General features: G+C 35.5%; 2 protein-coding genes across 9 annotated transcripts; both read left to right on the top strand.

Moving 5' to 3' along the window:
• The first annotated feature begins 1,389 nt into the window (after positions 1-1,389).
• LOC113699230 (calcium/calmodulin-regulated receptor-like kinase 2) lies at positions 1,390-6,536 on the top strand. 5 transcript variants are annotated; one of them, XM_027219440.2, is made up of 9 exons: positions 1,390-1,648; positions 2,320-2,381; positions 3,051-3,439; positions 4,050-4,203; positions 4,417-4,543; positions 5,410-5,495; positions 5,581-5,652; positions 5,805-6,008; positions 6,164-6,536. In XM_027219440.2, the coding sequence occupies exons 3-9, from the start codon at positions 3,114-3,116 to the stop codon at positions 6,449-6,451; spliced, it is 1,257 nt and encodes a 418-aa protein (XP_027075241.1). In that variant the 5' UTR covers positions 1,390-1,648; positions 2,320-2,381; positions 3,051-3,113; the 3' UTR covers positions 6,452-6,536. The 5 variants fall into 5 exon arrangements, with proteins under 5 accessions (XP_027075241.1, XP_027075239.1, XP_027075240.1 ...); XM_027219438.2 differs by having other exon boundaries at positions 2,320-2,403; XM_027219439.2 differs by having other exon boundaries at positions 2,316-2,381.
• Positions 6,537-10,411: 3,875 nt separating this feature from the next.
• LOC113700103 (transcription factor BIM2) lies at positions 10,412-14,127 on the top strand. Of its 4 annotated transcripts, none has more exons than XM_027220561.2 (8): positions 10,412-10,729; positions 10,832-10,928; positions 12,268-12,337; positions 12,453-12,548; positions 12,811-13,232; positions 13,438-13,564; positions 13,666-13,679; positions 13,817-14,127. In XM_027220561.2, exons 1-8 carry the CDS (start codon positions 10,639-10,641, stop codon positions 13,875-13,877), a joined length of 978 nt encoding a protein of 325 aa, XP_027076362.1. In that variant the 5' UTR covers positions 10,412-10,638; the 3' UTR covers positions 13,878-14,127. The 4 variants fall into 4 exon arrangements, 3 of the variants coding, with proteins under 3 accessions (XP_027076362.1, XP_027076364.1, XP_027076363.1); XM_027220563.2 differs by having other exon boundaries at positions 10,413-10,729; positions 13,666-13,719; XR_003450525.2 differs by having other exon boundaries at positions 10,413-10,729; positions 13,438-13,719.
• Positions 14,128-18,522: the final 4,395 nt, after the last annotated feature.

The following is an 18,522-nucleotide window of genomic DNA, read 5'->3' as shown; positions in this document are numbered from 1 at the left end:
CGTGGGACAAAAAGCTAGTAGTAGTAGTCAGCGATTTCTTCAAGACAGTAATCCGAAATGTGGGAAATGCAAAGCTTGGGTTGAACGTGCAAGAAAGTTACATTTGTGTTGTAAACAACCTTTTTGCTTTTCATTAATTCCCAGACCAGACATGTGTAATTGCATCATTATTACCCAAGAGTCGGCAGTTTTTTCTTTTACTTTTTCCCGCTAAGGAGAGAGTTTTGGCAAATGCTCTTGTAGTCTAGGCATGGTACGTGTATATGGAGAATATATTTAGTAAGATCCTATTTGATGGATCTTAATTCAACACATAAATTTAGTAGATTCAAATTTTAATATATTTAAATGCAATTGATAATTAAAAATTAAATATCTGAATTAATTAAGTAATATTAAATTTTTTAGACAAAACTTGATCGCAAAAATAAGTGATGAATTATTTACTTATTATTAAATGTGATATACATTTAAATGTATTATTTAAATGTATTAAATGTGATATACATTTAAATGTATCAAATTTATTTACTTTTTACTTCTCTCATGTTACTGTTTCATTTTACTTTCCTATTAGTATTACTAATTTCTTTACTTATTATAATATTATAATTATCTTTTACTTATAATTTCATTAATTTTTATTTATCTACACTATTAGAAAATTCAAAATAAATTGTATAGTGTAAAAAACCGGTATATGTCCACCATAATCAAAAGTGTATATTGCTATCAATTTGACAAATTAAAAAGATATTAGCGAGCGAGAATTTTGAATTATTTAATATTTAAAAGTATATCCCAAGAAATAAAGTAACCAGTACTTTTATTTACTTTGTTTATTTATAGTTTGATTAACCACTATGTTTCTACGATCTAAATTTATTACCGTTGTTATTAAAACTAAGTTATTCGGACATATTGGTTTAAGTAATATATGCAATAGAATATTGTTTGTTTGGATTGCTTCATATTTCCCCAATTTTATTTGCTTACATCGTCTTTACAATTTCCAATACACCTTTTTATCTTCCCAATATCTTTTCATCTCACATACATCACATCACAAAAAGTGCTACAGTAAAAATATCCCAAATAATCCCAAATAACTTACAATCCAAACAGACCCAATGATTTCAGTAGTAGTATCAATGGTTGGGTAATGATTGAGATCGAGACAACAGACAGGACAGATTAAAAGTGAAAAATCCAAATTACTCAAACAAAGAACAATTAGATAAGAGGACCAGCGGCGGACATGTCCATGACCCAAAATCGGCATTTGGACGAGAAGCGGAGGAGACCGAGGACCGAGTCCCACCAAACCCAATTCAATAATTTCTTACTTTCCTCTGGTACCAAATACCGTGTTTTTTTTTTTTTTTTGGTGGGGGAGTGGGGAGGGGTGGGGGTGTTATAGGGTCCTTTACAGTTTTTTACCAACAGCTCAAATTCGGTCATAGCACTAGCATTCCATATACTTTTCTCGGATCAACTGTTCCCAAAGTTTTTCCGATTTCTTGTTAAATCCTTCTCTTGCACTTTACTCTTATCTCCCGTGCTCATGAGCCAAGACTTCAGTTCTGCTTTGAAAAGAAATTCAGGTTGCACATCAAGCTGCTGACACAGTGGCATGTCAGCTGATCAGGTTAGCTTCCCCTGTTGTTCAAGTTTCATGGGTTTTTTTTTTGTTTTTCTTTATTTTAATATTTATATTTTATCGTGGGTTTTGGGTGAGATTGGAAGTGTGCCTTGTTGGATTTCTTTAAAAAATTAATGTCTGCAGTCTTTGCTTTCATAGCTAAGTTTGATGTCTTGGGAATTTATTTTTCCTTTTGGGTTTCTAATCCATTGGCATGTTAACAACTTTCTTTCCTTACCGCCCAGGTAAAATTTTGTTGTTTAGACTGTTTGAAAAAGGGGGTTTCGTTGTTTTAAAACCTTACAAGGCCCTTGTAGTAGTACCTCTTTTGTAGAATTTTTCGAAATAGTTTGTGCCTCGGAATTATTTTATTGTTTAACTCAATTTTTCATTGATTGAATTGCACAAATTCCCTTTTGAGCTAAACGGTAGAATTATTTGAAAGATTGCCTCATTTTGCCATCCCGCCTGAAATTGTTGAAGCAAGTTTACTTCAGGACTTGGTCCTGACACTGCAATATGACATCAATTTTAATCAGAAATAACAAAAGCTGATTGTGCGTTACTTTTAGTATCGGTTGAAAGTGGGAACTTGAGCATGGACGTGGTAGACCATTATTGTTTGCAGATTAAGCTTTACATCCGTTTAGATTGATCCTTGTGGTTTGTTTAGTTAGGTTTGCAGTTCATTGGGCAACCAAGGTGGGGTACTGGGGAGAAGAGCTTTGCTTGAAAGAAAGTATGATGACTTGCTGCATTGGGTATTGTTGAAAATTAGCCTATGGAAGCACTTTTGACTTCTGTATTGAGAACTCATGATTGATTCAAGCGTATGCTAATAGTTTTATATTCTAGTATGAGATTGTGCCTTTATGCTACTAAATGGATACCCCTATTGATTTACTTACTCCAATTGCAGTCAGTAAATTACAATTTCTAGATGTGCTTTTGCAAGAACTTTTTATGTTCTAGTAGTGTGTGTAATTGAGATTCTTTATTTTTTTTTGGCTGCATTGAGATGCAAGAATTTTTATGTTGCCATGATCATTGTTTGGAAGCTGTGTCAAAATATCTATTTGAGCGAAATAAACTTAGTGCGGACTAATCTTTGCGGTGCCAATTAGTGAAAAATATACTTCTCCCTTGTCCAGTTATGTCATCCTCTGTTGCGTGTGCGGAAAGAATAAAATTAAAAAGATGCCAATTATACCAAGAATGCTCCCTCCCTAAGAACACTGCCATATTGAAAAGGCTTAAGCATTGCTAGAGGTTTTTTTTTTTAAACTGCAGCAATTGGCATGGAATCTCTTCTGTAGGACTAAAGTTAGATGACTTGTTATGTCCTTGATTATATAGGAAAGAGCCTGTTCCATTCACTTCATTTGATAATTTACTTCTTTCCTGACAGTGATCCATTGCACGGTACTCTCCAAGATGCTGTCTTTGTTTGACACTGGAAACGGACCAAAGAATGGTTCACAAAGCTGATTTAGTTATCATTGGAATATCAGTTGGTCTTGCTTTTGGTGTTCTTATTGCATCTCTGGTGTTTTTTGGTGTTCGCTGGTACAAAAGACGTGCTAATTTTCGGCGTTGTGCAAATGAGCGCTCTGTAGCTACTCTTCCTATCCGTACAAATGGAGTTGGGACAAGCATTGACAATAGTGCATCTCTCTCAACTTCTGTAGTCGTTAAGGAACCGGAGCATAATTCAAAAAATTTGCAGCATTCTTGGTGGAATCACCACAGTAAAGATAGATTTGCTTCTCCATCTGGCATACCAACATACTCTTACAAGTATGTTAAAACTCTTAACTTCAAAAAATTTCTGCTCTTCTTAGATTGATACATTTATGTTCAAAGTGATGTGATGAATCTTTCTATCCGTTTGTGATTTATCAAAGTATAGAAACTCAAAGTTGGAATTTCTGGCTGTAATGCTCTAAACATGAAAAATTATCATTGCTTAATGGATCCTATCTCTTTGGTTTTTTTTTTTTTACATGACTTAGCGTAAGAGTTTCATGCGTCCTGTTCTATTAAGAATTGTTATTATGGAAGTTGCAAATTCTTCATTATCTCCTATGCCAGTGTATGATTTTGTGAAATTTCCAGGCTACCTCCTTGGAATCTATGGAAAATCGAAACACTGTCTAACGTGTCTTCCAATTACCTAGTGTTAGTTTTCTGGGAGCACTTTATAACTGATGATTTACTTGCTTAAGAAATTTTGAGGTCTAATGAGTAGTCTAATACCATAATTGAATATTAACCTCATCTGTCATGGGGGTATAAGATGGCTGTAATGTATAACAAACCAGGTGCTGACATTAACAGTTGCATAACATTTCTTGCATCAGACTAGATATTTGCTTTATAGTTTGAGATATTTTATGTGCACTTTTAGGGACATCCAAAGAGCAACACAGAACTTCACTACTATCCTGGGACAAGGATCATTTGGTCCAGTCTATAAAGCTGTAATGCCTGCAGGTGAAGTGGTTGCTGTGAAGGTTCTTGCTTCCAATTCCAAACAAGGGGAAAAGGAGTTCCATACAGAGGTAACTACTACATATCTAATACACGATAGTTTAGCTTGTTACCCAAAATGAAGAACAGCATTTCATTTTACAAGGAAAATAAAGGAAGTTTGACATAAATGACCTGAGAACGTGGACCATTCAATTCAATGCAATTCTTGCTTTATCACATCTATTATGATCCTGAATCCAGTGAAATTGGACTGCACTCACATTGGCCTGATTCACTTGCAGGTTTCTGTTCTGGCTAGGCTGCACCACCGAAATTTGGTTAATTTGGTCGGATATTGTGTGGATAAAGGACAACGCATTCTAGTTTACGAATTCATGAGTAATGGAAGCTTGGCCAACCTTCTATACAGTAAGTTTAGTGTGTAGCTTTGTGTATTGATACGTGCCTGTCTTGGAAACTACATTTGATTATGCAGTATTTTGACTGCAATCTGATAATGTCTTGTTCAGGATGGAGTTTTGGTGTTGATTTTCATGCTCTTATCATTGTGGTTAGTGGTTCAACATGATATGAACTTCTCTATAGAAAAATAAACATGAATGGGATCTATGGCAGAGGAAGCTTTTATGGTGAAAAATGAAGATGACACTATGAAATTGTGTGTATCTTTACATTTGTGTAGCTGTGACATGGTGCAGGTTATGAATGGGCATGGCAGATAAACCTTTAAAATGAGAGGCTTTGGGTTCTGACTCACCCAAAACCTGGAAGCTTCTGTGGGTTTGTCATGAGTGGGCAGAAAGGATAAACCAGATTAGAAATTCTGTTCTTTTTTTCCTTCTTTTTATTTAATTGCTTTGGTGGTTTCTGTAAATATTAAAACCCTGTGCCGCAGAAAAGTCCAAAATCAGAATGGTTTAGAGTAAATTGGCATTTTCCTGGCTCAGGTTGGTTACTATTTTACTTGCCTGTTGACGAGTGCTCTAGAAATATTACTAGCCTATCTACAGCCTCTGAAAAATAGCTAAACTACCTGGAACACGATTTACTAGGTTCTCAATGTTGTCTTGTCGATATTCGTACTTGTGCACCAGTGCTTTTTCAGTTCCATTAGGACTCGTATGCGTGCTGACATGGTTAGAGAGAAACTACTTTATGACAACAAGCAACTTAGTATGTGTGTAAAAATTTGCATCAAGACCCATATCATGAGTTTTTTGCGTCCATTTCTTGTTCATTGGATGCTGAATCTTCCATGTATGTTTGCTATGCAGATGAAGGTGGACAACCTTTGAGTTGGGAAGAAAGGCTGCAAATTGCACTTGACATATCACATGGGATTGAATATCTTCATGATGGGGTAGGCTGTGGAATATGATAAGAAATAATTGTTTTTCCTGGTTGGATGATTTTATTCTCGAATCTCGTGTTATTTCTTGCAACAGGCGGTTCCACCCGTGATACATCGAGACCTAAAATCTGCTAATATATTGTTGGATCATTCAATGAGAGCTAAGGTAAGTCAGTAGTGCCTTGTATGCTTTGAAGCTGGTCTTTACTGCATGATACTTGATCAGCATATTACAGTGAGGATTGTTGTCTACTTTTTGCCAGCCCTTTGTCTTAGTTATGTTTGGAGGGATATTTTCCTAATTTCCCCCATGACTAGGTTGCTGATTTTGGGTTGTCGAAGGAAGAGGTTTTTGATGGTCGCAATTCAGGCCTTAAAGGTACATATGGGTACATAGATCCCGTGTACATAGCCACAAACAAGTTCACAATGAAGAGTGACATCTACAGTTTTGGAGTTATCCTTTTTGAACTAATCACAGCTATTCACCCGCACCAGAATCTAATGGAGTACGTGAATCTAGTAAGTGTAATAAGTTCTATGAATATCCTATTTCTGCTCTGCCTCTGCTTTTTTATCTGTCTGGTTATCTTTCTGTTTTTTTTCTTCCTTCTCTCCTCTTCACTTTTGAGTTTTCCACTTAAATATTTTGTCTTAGTCGCAATTTTGCTGTGAAGGCTGGCATGAGTCCTGATGGAGTGGATGAAATACTTGACAAGAAAATCATCGGAACGTGTAACCCCAACGATGCAAGGAGTTTAGCTAGTATCGCTCATAAGTGCCTGCGCAAGTCACCCAGAAAACGCCCCTCAATTGGAGAGGTTTCACAGGCAATTTTGAGGATAAAGCAGAGGCGTTTGGTTAAAGAAGACACCATGTCTTTTGCAGGAGAAGAGTTTTCGAGAATGGCGAGTCATATCGAGCAGCAGCAATTGGAGTTGACAAATATGGGCACTTTTAAGTGAAAAAGTTTAACTCAATGAGTGCACATTTTGATGCCATCATATACGAATTGCACCCAAGTAAATCGAGGAAATTTGCACCCGCAAATGTTTGCCGTTGGTTCGTTCGTTTGATAATTTCCTAATTCATCTTTTTATATTTTCAATTACTTTTTATCTCACGTACGTCACATCGCAAATCACCGTCTCGTTGAATTTTTTTCACCTCATAGTGTAAATCAACTCTCTGAATTAAATATATACTAGTACAAGGAAAACTCCTATATAAACTCAGTTTTAATGAGTTTAAATACCCGTGCTATGTGCGTTGATGATTGAATCCTGTAAGAAGATACAGACAATTAAATCACCATACCATAGGTCTACTAATCTAATCATCTCTGAAATTAAAAGTCCAATATGCCATGCCGGAGATTGGGTGCAGCCAAAAGGAGTACAGAAACTCTCTGTTCTGGACTTTTTAAGAGGGTATGAATAAAAAATAGACTGCTAATTGAAAAAATTCCATAACGATTTGTCTACCTTATTTACAGTGACGTTGTTGTGTTCACTTGGATTTCTAGCAGCCAATTGGAGGAATAAACGTGTTTTTCTGACAAGTACTTGAAATATCTATATCTATATAAATTTGAGAAGGGATTTTCAGGAACAAGCCTCTACAACCCTTCCCACTCTCAACTCTATTTTCCTAGCATTTTACATTTATCTTATTTCGTAAAAAATATCATGGGCCCATTACATCCCCACGTTTCCCTCAAATAAGAAGTTAATTCCAACTAAAACTCCCACGTTCTCTCAAACAAAAATGTAACTTCCACTTACATTAAAACTCTAACACTCCCACGTTCCCTCAAACAAAAAAATAACTTCCACTTACATTAAAACTCTTCCCACTTACAATATAGTTGGTACTTGGCCCCTGATCCAACGGAATTGAGGATTGCACCTGATTTCTTCCCAACTGCCACGGAATATACTTGGTACTACTTTTGGGAATTACTACTTTTGGGAATTACTCTTACAATTTCACTCCACACCCACATTTCCATTTCAATTAAAAACCCTTTCAATCAACTTCCTTCTCGAACCTCTCTAATTAGCTTCACAATAGAACATGGCCGTTTACAGGCATGTCATCAACACCTGAATTTCAAACTCGCAAGATTGCAACGGAGGAAACATCTGCTAATGAAACGAAAAGGACGCCACCACGGTCCCGCACAAGAATTGGAACAGTTCCAACAACTTTGCGCCGAGGAAAGAGAAATCTCACATCAATTACGATGGATAAAATCTCGACTACATCAACTCAAACGCCGCGCCAATCAAATTAAAAGTTTCGGTACTATTTATTCATTTAATATTGATATTCTTTTAATATTGAAAACCTGATCATATCATGAGTTGTGCTCATGATGTGACTTATGTAGTCTTTACCCCAAACTCTTAATATGGTAACATATTGTAGTACCATCAATTTTGATCACGAAAAATAATACTACTATTAATTATGAGTTGTGATCTGTGGAGTTTCTTCGTTACTTTGAAATAAGATGTTCAGAAGGTTGACATTAAGAGATTACTACTAGCGGGTAGGTTCGTTTTTTGTGTTTTGGGTTTTTTTTTTTTGGCAGATTTTGTGTCTTACTGCATTACATGTCCTTGGGCTGTTCAAATCGGGATAAAATCATGCCGTGTCCAAACTCTCTCCGGATAAAATCTTACATATATATATATATATATATATTTTAAAAAAATTTTGAACTCTGGAAAAAATCCTATATTTCTTAAGCATCAAATAAAATGAATCCCCCAACATACTCGAACCTTAGTTATATATTTAGTCGCAAAATTGTCTCAACAGCTTGTGTGTGTGTTGTAGTCGATGGATCCTAGGAATGAGGTTCTAAAAAAAATTAAAATTCATGTCACATCTTGGTTCTGCTATGCATGGGCACAATCCAGAATTAGATGGTTTCCATTGTTTATAAGAATCAAGTTAGAAGTTTCGCCACTATTTATTCTTTAAATATTGGTATTTTCATTATACTTACAATTATTAATAATATTTCTAATATTATAATATTATTATTGTTTTCATTGTTTATAAGAATCAAGCCGGTATTATCTATTCTTTATATATTGCCATTTTCATTATAATTGCAATTATTAATAATATTCCCAATATTATAATATTATTGCTGTTTCCATTGTTTATAAGAATCAAGTTAGAAGTTACGGTACTTATTCTTAAAATATTGGTGTTTCCATTGTTATTTCAATTATTAATAATATTTCCAATATTATATTATTATTGTTGTTTTCATTGTTTGTAAGAATCAAGTTAGAAATTTAGGTCTTATGTATTCTTTAAAATTTGGGAATATTATTGGGATTATTATTGTACTTCTAAGTATTAATAACATTCCGAATATTATAATATTATTGTTGTTTTCATTGTTTATAAGAATGTGGAAATAGTACCAATTGTTTATAAACACTTTAATAAATGCCACCGCAAGCTCCCCAATGGCTTTGTTAATATTTTACATGTTAACAAATAGTACTAAAAGCTATTATTGCAGTGGTCAATCCTAATGAATAGGATCACTACAATCTTATCTAATATCAAAGGTTAACATAAATATATTGTCATTTTTACTACCAAAATTGACAATTTGTTTGAGGCAATAATTAACATAATAAAAAATATATTTTACTATTCTAAATGTTTAATTACATATCATAAAAAATATAGTGACTCAAAACTCATATGGTCGAAATCATGCTTCACATTTCACATCGAGTTCACCCACTAAATAATGTCTCAAACATAAAATATTATCAACTACTATCATAAACATTACCAAATTAAGGATAGATTTTCTCAAATCTTACTATTAAATACACATATTACCATTCATTAATTAAAAAATAATATTTTATAATATTATTTTATAGTAAAATATTTTAAATTCTTCCATAGATTGTAATTTTTTTTTTATAATGTAAGCACCGTGCGTAGCACGGGTATTCACACTAGTATTATCTAAAAGGTAGGAGCATAATAAATGTGATGCGTCCACGTAGTATATTTATAGGTATCCTACACGGGACGGACATTCTATTAAAAAAAATCCCAGTGATTAAACTGATGCGTAGAAATAATACACTACTATTTTTGATCTAAAAAGTTGTTACACGGCCACGGGGCATGCATCGGCTCACATTATTTTGTTTATAAAGGACGTAGCGGAATTACATGAATTTTACTTTTGAAAAACTTCATTTACCTAACCCATCCAACTAATTTGAAAAAGTTTATTTGCATACTTGTGTTTGGATAGTACATTATTCTAAACAATATTTCACTTGTATCATAAATACATTTTTACGTTCCCAACTATCTTATTATCTCACATATATCACATCACAAAAGATGTTACAATAATTCTTCCAAATAATATTTCAAATAATATTCTATCCAAACATAAGCCTGGTAGCTAATTATGTGAAGTGTACCCAATTTTTTTTTTTTTTTTTTTTACACATTTTTGTTCAAGTCATTCATCAAACTATAGATTAGCTATAATTAACAAAGGAAAGATGTTGTTATTTTCATGCAGGGTAGAATACAAATTAAATCTTACATTTGAAACTATTCATTTTACCCAGTACATTATGTATAATTCATGAATATCAAAGACCGGATCAAAACATATTCAACAAAGTCAGTCATGATAATGATTTGACCTTTCAGACGTTAAAACAATAAATCAGAAAAATCAATTAAAAAATTCCGTAAGAATTGATTCGGACACCCTCTCTGTCAGGAGAAAAAAAAAAAAAAAACTAGAAAACGAAGAATTGATCAGACAGTTTTCCTAATTTTGAATATGACAAAAACTTTTGACTTTCATCAAGTCAAAGAAGAAAATTAACAGATGTGCGCATCTTACCACCCGTGAGGCGCAATTTAGCAGTACGGGTGCTACTTTCTTTGTTCTTAGTTTTTTCTGAAAGCGTTTTCGCTTGTTCTCACCCATCTAGGGCTTTTCCAATTAGCAGTGCATAAATTGAGAGAGAGAGAGAAATTGAGAGAGACAGAGAGAGAGACTGTGTGTGTGTTATCATTATTATCGTTGTTATTATCTTTTTTAGGGCTGGAGGATTGTAATTGTAACCGGTAAATGGTGAGAACCTCGAAGAGCCGGCAGGAAGACGACGATTTTGACGATGAAGAATTCGCTTCCTCTACTCCTGAAAATTCCTCTCAAAAAGGTTGACTTTTGTTAACTTTTTCAGATATGCTTTGGGCTCTGGTGATTTTTTTTTTCCATATATATATACGTTTACATTTTTTTTAATGGGTTGGGTGGGCAGTGAAAGTGGAGGGAAAGGGTAATGATCAGAAGGTCAATGCTCTGCGGTCGAAGCATTCCGAGACAGAACAGCGGCGGAGAAGCAAAATTAACGAGAGGCAAGCATTTCCCTTTCCTTTTCTTTTTTTTTTCCCCGGGTTGTTCTATTCTTTGTTAGAATGAGGGTGACATATCTCCCACTACTATAGGGAAATTATCGAGGGGTGGACTACTGGGTTTTTTTATTAATCAAATTAATAAAAATGGTTGCATGACTTTCATCAAATTGTTAATAAGGAGGGTAGCATGAGTTTTATGAAATTATTACTAAGGGCATGAATTCTGTGAAAATATACGGATCCATTCCACGAAAATGTGTTAAGTACCACACTGTGTACTGTCCTTATACCCTGTGCGATGAATTCTCTGTATATTCTTAATAATGAATATGCAAAACGTACTCCCTCTTTATTCAATTGCTCACCTAGTTCTCCTGCTCTGGTGATTTTCTCTTCTGCTATTGTTTCTAGTGATTAGGTTTGTATTAGTTCACGCTTGAGTGCTAAAGTGTTCTTCTTTATTTGCAGCTGAGGATTTTGTTGTGCTCCATGGGGAGTATTTTTATGCTGGATATTTATTTGTGATCCGTTGTTGTGCAGTTTGAGGATAAGATTGCTTTGGATTCTCTTTTTTATGTTTAATAGTGATAAGTGGAACTGAAGAATGGCTCGTACAATCCATTGTTGAGTTGGGAGGAGTAAATTGGGTGGGGTGATTAAGAAGAAGTTCCCAGGAACTTTTGCATTTTTTGGAGTATATAGGCTTGTTGAGCAAAAGAGATCCTGATTTGACTTGAGAAAATTGTGGAAACAGAGTCCAGGATGAGCGAATGAGTTGGAAATAGCAGTATCTGATTTTGAAGTTGGAAATAAGGAAAGGCCTTTTTGATGTGTATTAACAGTGACCTTATTCTCTAAGTGGTTGCAAATTCTAGTATCTTGGCTCAATCAGTCTATGGTAGTGATTTCTAGAGATGGAGTATGCATATGTTTGAAATGGACATCATTGCAGATTTATAATCTAGTGATGCATATGTTGATTCAAGAAATATATTGTATCTCATACCATCTTTGTAAGGTTTCAGATCATTAATCGATTGGTAAATGATCAATGTAAAATTTGGATTTTTTGATTTGATTCTTTTGATTAATGGATGATGCTGAGGTTAGTTGCTTTGAAAATACTCATTGCAATGTCTTCCTGTCTTATTGATTTTGCCTTTGTTCTCATTTGGCTTCTGTCAATGAGATTGCAATCTAAAATGTACTCTCTCAAGCATGATTTGGTGGATGACAATCTGTGCACGTTGAAGCTTATATATTAGAGCCCAAACTTTCTTGCCTTCTGGGCATAAGTCACAAAGTTCAATGGAGCTAAAAATTATGTTTGTCCATGCAGATTCCAAATTTTAAGAGATATCATCCCTGAAAATGATCAGAAGCGAGATAAAGCTTCATTCTTGCTGGAGGTGTATTTCCTATTTGGCCCTTTACTTTTGCTGTTAGTTCTCATTCAGTGATTTTTTTCCCTCTTCTCTGTTTTATTGCCAGAACAATTTAACCAGTACGTGCTGTTAAATCCAGGTTATACAGTATATCCAGTTCTTACAGGAGAGGATACAGATGTACGAGGAAACATACCAAGGTTGGAATCAGGAGCCATCAAAGTTGATACCTTGGGTAAAGTTCATTTAGTAGTTGTGCATCTGATGTTTTTCATCCTGGGCGTGTGTGCTTATGTCATTCTCCTTGTCTTTTCTTTCTGATTGTGAATTTCCAATATCATTTCTGCATTAAAGTTTGATTACCATTTTAAATTTAGGATTAGTTACACATTGTGGCTTCTGGACTTATATTTGCGGTTGAACCTACTTGTAATTTGTATTGAATAAGTCCAGCCTAAAGTTCTAACTATACTGACTTCCTCTTAATGTGCAAATAGAGAAGCAATTCTGGGCTAATTGAGAATTTTGTTGATCAACCACTGCTCATGAGGAATGGTTCTGGTCACGAAGACAACATCATTGTCTCTCCAACTTTGCTTTCTAATGCCCAGACGGCAATGGATTCTGAGTTGAATGGTGCTCCTCTATGCACTCCTACAGATCATCCCCAACAGTCAGGAAATGAAGAAAATTCTTCAAATTTGCTAGTGCAGCCAAATTTGTTTCATGTTGTGTCTACCCAACCTCCTCAGGGATCTTTTCCTGACCCTGAACATTTGGCTACTCACTCCCCTTCCGAATACTGGCAAGGCAAATTGACTGCATCCGAATGCGCTGTTCCAAGCTACAAAACTAGCCAGCGAGAACAGCTGCACCCGGATAGTGGAGAAGCTAGTATCTCAAATGTTTACTCTCAAGGGTGAGATTCTGAGGTGCAAATACAGTTTGGCTCTCTCCATCTCATCTCCCCTGCATGGAACCTACTTATTTGTTATTTTAAGGCAGAACTGGTTGTTAAATACTCGAGCCATATTCTTATTCTTAAGCACCTGGAAAAGCTATAGAGTTTTTAATTTTGTTATGTTGATTTATCTTGTTTATTTTGAGTTATTGAAAATTGACAGGTTGTTGAATACCCTTAAGCATGCACTCCAATCCTCTGGGGTGGATTTGTCCCAGGTCAACATCTCAGTGCAACTTGACGTGGGTAAAAGAACCAATGAAGGAACTGCTAGTACAGTCATTAGAGAGGTTTCTTCTGCTTTCTTCACTCCTTTGTCCATTTCTTTAAAAATGTGAAAAGAAGGCTAGAAGCTAAAACTGATCTCTCTAATTCTTTTGCTCCGATGAAGAATGAGATTTTTAGGTACAACTTCTTTGCGTCTTAGCAAAAATCAGAATGTATTGTAAGGATGTTTCTGTTTCTTTTTAGAGTTTTGACACCATACTTCCTCTGTATGATTTATGTCAGTTCTTTCTTATTGTATTCTTCTTTTCCTTCAGGGTGGTTGTACTAGCTGCAGAGGTAGCGTTGACAGTTAAGATTGTGCTAATAAATAGCTGAAAGTGGATCAAGGTTAGAGTGTCGCCATCACTATTCATTTTTTATTATCTCTGAGAATATGGAAATTTGCCTTGATTTCCAGCATTCGCTCGTCTTCTGATGGGATGGTGATCAAGAGTTTCCTCCGTATGGGGACTTGTAAATTTTTTTTGGTCTTTGATTTTGGATAGAGGCTTCCATTTAAGTATGAGAAGCTGCCTTATTTTACAGGAAGTTATTGGATCAAACCTCTTGCTCCCGAAGCTTATTATCTCTCTCTCTCTTGTTATTTGGGTTCTTACGGGTAGCAATTTTCATCAGCTTCAGCAGAATTTTTTTTTTTGGGTGTCTCATTTCCTGGGAGAAAGGCAATGAGTTTCATCTTTTGATTGGAATACGTAGGGTAGAATTGGTATAAAACTCCTTTATTCGAATACTTACTACCCACTCTCATGAAGACTCTGGAATTCTAAAGCTCGGCAAGAAGACAGAGTTAAGTTACCATGAAGAAGAATTGAAGGAAACGGAAAGGATTACTACGTTCTGCAACACTACTAGTCCAATCAACGATGATACAGGTGTACGTAGCCGAAGCCGGAAGGGGGAAAACACAAACTTGAAAGCTTGACCGATCCAAATATTTAATGTTTACATTTTCACGAAACAAGGCAATCTCAGAAGTTAAATAACATGTAAAGTAAATTACCTTAAAAAATGTCAAGCTGTAAATTAATGCCGCTTTTAACCACTACTACTAACTCACTAGCAGTAACTAAACAACGCTAAAAATCTAAAGTTTGATACGACGCAACCCACCCCAGAATGCAGCATTCCTTAACAATACCAATACAGACACACACGCGGCGGCACCTACGCATGGGATCGCAAAACTCAATGAAACAGTAGTGTAAACTAAATGGTTGGGGGGTGAAGGAGAGATGTGAAGGGAAGGACGGTGGAGTCTTTGCGTTATTATTTGATAGTGGGGAGACTTGAAGAGCAGGTTTGTGACGCCCCGAAAGAATGAGTGCGAGAACCCGAAAATTTTCTAAGCTTCTAGGGTTTCTTTTATTAATCGCCCGCCTTTTTCTACATTTTCTTTCTTAGAAAATTCTCCAAATAATTTTATTGAGTAAATATAGTTTTTAGATGATTTTCCTAGTATCGGATAGCTTTGGAGAAATTAAGAGCGTATACCGGACGTGGGACCCGCTAGTGCGAAAAGTTCGAAAAAATTCGCCCAATTAGGTTAAGTTTTGGATATTGAGTTTAATTTATCGGGTGTTATGAGATATTTAGAGGTTGTCAAGTGGATTGGTGTAATAGAGACAAAAAAGTTAGGCAAGTAATTAAGGAAGATGACATGTGTCACTTAGAGATTAATTCCTACTTTTGACTTACTATTCATGCTTTTACCATTTACCATAATAACTTCAAAAATTGACCAAAATATCTTCATTTCTAAGCTTCATATGGCCGGCCACCTTCAAGCAACAAGGGAAGAAAAGCTCTCCAATTTCTTTGCTCCAAACTTGCTCAATCTTCACTTTTAACCGTTTAATTTTAGTTTTACTCCATAAAACCTCTTCACTTAGTGTTTGTGAGTTGTTTGGTGGAGTTGTTTGGGAAGCTAAGGTGACAAGTTGCTCTCTCTCTTGTTTTACTAAGGTAAGTTGTGAAGAACCACCCTCCTCCCTTAATTGATGCTTAAATCATGCTTAGTGGTAGTATGAGATGCAAGTTTATGGGTTATTTCTTGATTTGTGGTTGAAGTGATGAAGTTTTATTAGTTTGGGGATTTTTTTTTCTGTTTTAATATAAGCATGATTGTGTGGCTATCTATGATGATTAGAAATGGTATATAATGACTCTCAGAGGTGGAAAAAGTGATTAATTGTAACCAATTTCTGGTTTGGAGGAAATTTCAGAAAATTAGGGTTCTTGAGGGAGCATTCTGCCCGAATTTTTAGCTCCTAGTTAGAGGCCGAATTGGCCTTGGCTTAAAACATAAAAGTTGTAGGGAATGACATTTTAGAGGTGCCTACAAAATTTCAGGTCAATCGGAGTAGTATAGAATGAGAAAAGTCGAAATTACTATTGCTGTTCTGGTTTTACCCGAATGTAAGAATTGCGCCTGTAATTGGTTGTTTTGGCTGGAATTGCTTCCGAATTGGTTGTTGAGACCTTCTGATGAAATTTAGCCCTGTTTCTTAGCTTTCAGCTGGTTTTGGAATTTCTGGATTTGGACTTGGAGAGCCTGAGTTATGAGGTTTCCGCTAGAATGCGTTTTGGTGAATCTGTTTTACATTTTTGACGTAATATCTTGCATTTTTGACCTGGTTGCACTCAAAACTGGGTTGAGTGACCTTCTGTGATGTTGTAGCCCTGTCTCTTAGCTTCGAAACGGTGGGTCTTACACTTCCATCCGATAATCGTAGTGCCGTTGGTGCTAAAACCGCATAATGACGTCAAAAACTATTTTTTTGAATTGAAGTTCAATTCCATTTCCGAATTTTCCTGGTTTACTCTAATGCTTATACTTTCTAGTGGAACCTATTATGATGGTATTTGGAATTGGTTTATGACTTGTAAACGAGTCTTATATGTGCTTATTTGAATGGTTAGGACGTGACGGTGGTCCAAGGCACTCTTTAGGCGGAGGTGTATGAAATATCACTTGCTTGCTTGGTGAGTGTTCTTGTTTGTTATGTTTCTTGACTATATGACATATGTGAATGATTGCTGACATGTTACATGCTTTCAATGATTGCCAAAACGAGTTTTCTAGGCGAATGTGTACTTTATCGCACTCGACCTAAATGGTTGTGACATTTTCAATGATTGAACGATTTGAAATGTTATTTGTGCATGAATGTAAGCCTGTGGGCTGAACTGGCCACTGCCCCTTGTTACCGGTCGACTCGAACCAGAAGCGGACTCGGTCGGGCGATTTGATGACCTGGATGAACGTTTTGGTATACTCGAGTATTACCTTGAAGTCTGGTGGAGCCTGGACAATATCCGGAAAGGGGGTGAATGAATGAATGAACGAATGAATGAATGGGGGTTTTGCTTACTTATAAAAAAAATGCATTTTCAAATGATTGAAGGTATAAGGGAACGAAAGGAGAATGGATGAACGAACGAATGAACGAATGGCTCCTTGTGAGCACGTATCCTTTCCATGAATGTGTTTATCGCTTTCTTTTGTATTTGTATTTTGAATTATTGGTAACATGTAATGAATGCATGAAACTTCTTGTTGCCTATATGTTCGGAACCTCACTGAGCTTATAGCTCACCCCGTTAGTTTTGTTTTCCTTAACAGGGAAAGGCGAGTAAGGACGAGAGCCTGTATAAATTAGTTGGGTCTAGCCCTTGGTTTTTTTCTTTTGTAATGGTTCTCGCCCTAGTGCTTGGCACGGGCTGGTTGTTTGGTGAATTGAGAACTTTTGTATATTCAACGTTTGTACTTTCTTTTGAGATAGCAATGTATATAAGTTTCATTTTAAATTTTCGATTTTGCCATATGAATTCTTGTGATTTTATTTCGGATTTGTTTGAGTGAATGACTGAGTCCCGGCGAGAGTTGGGCAGGCAGTCCGCTAAACCCTTTGATTCGCCTTAGGGGAAGGTAAGGCTCTCACAAGGTTAACCTTGAAGTTGAAGAATGTTGGGATCATGCTCGGTTTTTTGACCTTGACATTGGATGCTTGCATCTTCACTTTTTAACTTTGACACTGGATATGGATAAACTTCAACGGCACCTATAAGAGCTGGAGTGAAAATTTAGCTAAACAGAGAATAAAATTTATCTGCTCATGAAATGGGACTTCAATGGCGCCTAAGTTTGTTTGCGAATTAATAAATCGCATTAGCTTTGACGAAGGAATATACATAAGTTGCAAAAATGTGAGGGGTATAATCTTTTATAGATATTGTCATGGAGTGATTTTTTTTTTTAATCCAGTCATATAATCTAATTTTTACCACTAGGAAAAAGGATGTATTCATTAGTTTATTAAAGAATGCCAAGAAGAACAAGACACTCGTACAAGCATCACTTGTACCCACCATCCCTTTTTTCTTGTATTCATATTTGTTTCAAGAAAAGTAGAAGAATGAGGAAACAATAATAATTATAGCCATCAGGATCTATATTTCCTTAATGAGGCCGCAAAATCATCCTAGATTTTTTTTGCCCATTTCGAGTTGGTGAATTCCGAATCAAATTCTTCTTCTTTGGTTGTTGCCAGTCAAGTTCAATACAGATATATAATATAACCCTTTAATAAAGTGGAGGTAAGCTTAGGACACCATCAAAAGCATAAAAGGAAAAAAAGGGGTTAATATTACTTTGTACCCTTCAACTCAACTGTATATGGATTCCCACTTTGATTTTTAAACTTTAAAATAAAACGGCTTAGTTCTTTAAATATAAAAATCTGTCACACTTAAAGTAAAATCGTTAACGTAGGTGAAACAAATTATTGTACTTAAGTGGGATAAATTCTATGCTCTGAGGGATTAAAAGTGGAATCATAGTTTAATGACAAAAACTGTGATAAATTGTATATTTAAAGTGTTTCATTTTAGAGGACGGGGATCAAAGTGGACATCCATGTATGGTTGAAGGTTGCAAAGTGGAATTAACCATCAAAAAAAG

The sequence above is a fragment of the Coffea arabica genome, chromosome 7c, assembly GCF_036785885.1.
Source record: "Coffea arabica cultivar ET-39 chromosome 7c, Coffea Arabica ET-39 HiFi, whole genome shotgun sequence".
NCBI classification, from domain to species: Eukaryota; Viridiplantae; Streptophyta; class Magnoliopsida; order Gentianales; family Rubiaceae; genus Coffea; species Coffea arabica.
Note: the sequence above shows the minus strand (reverse complement) of the source record. Positions and strands in the feature narration are given on the sequence as shown.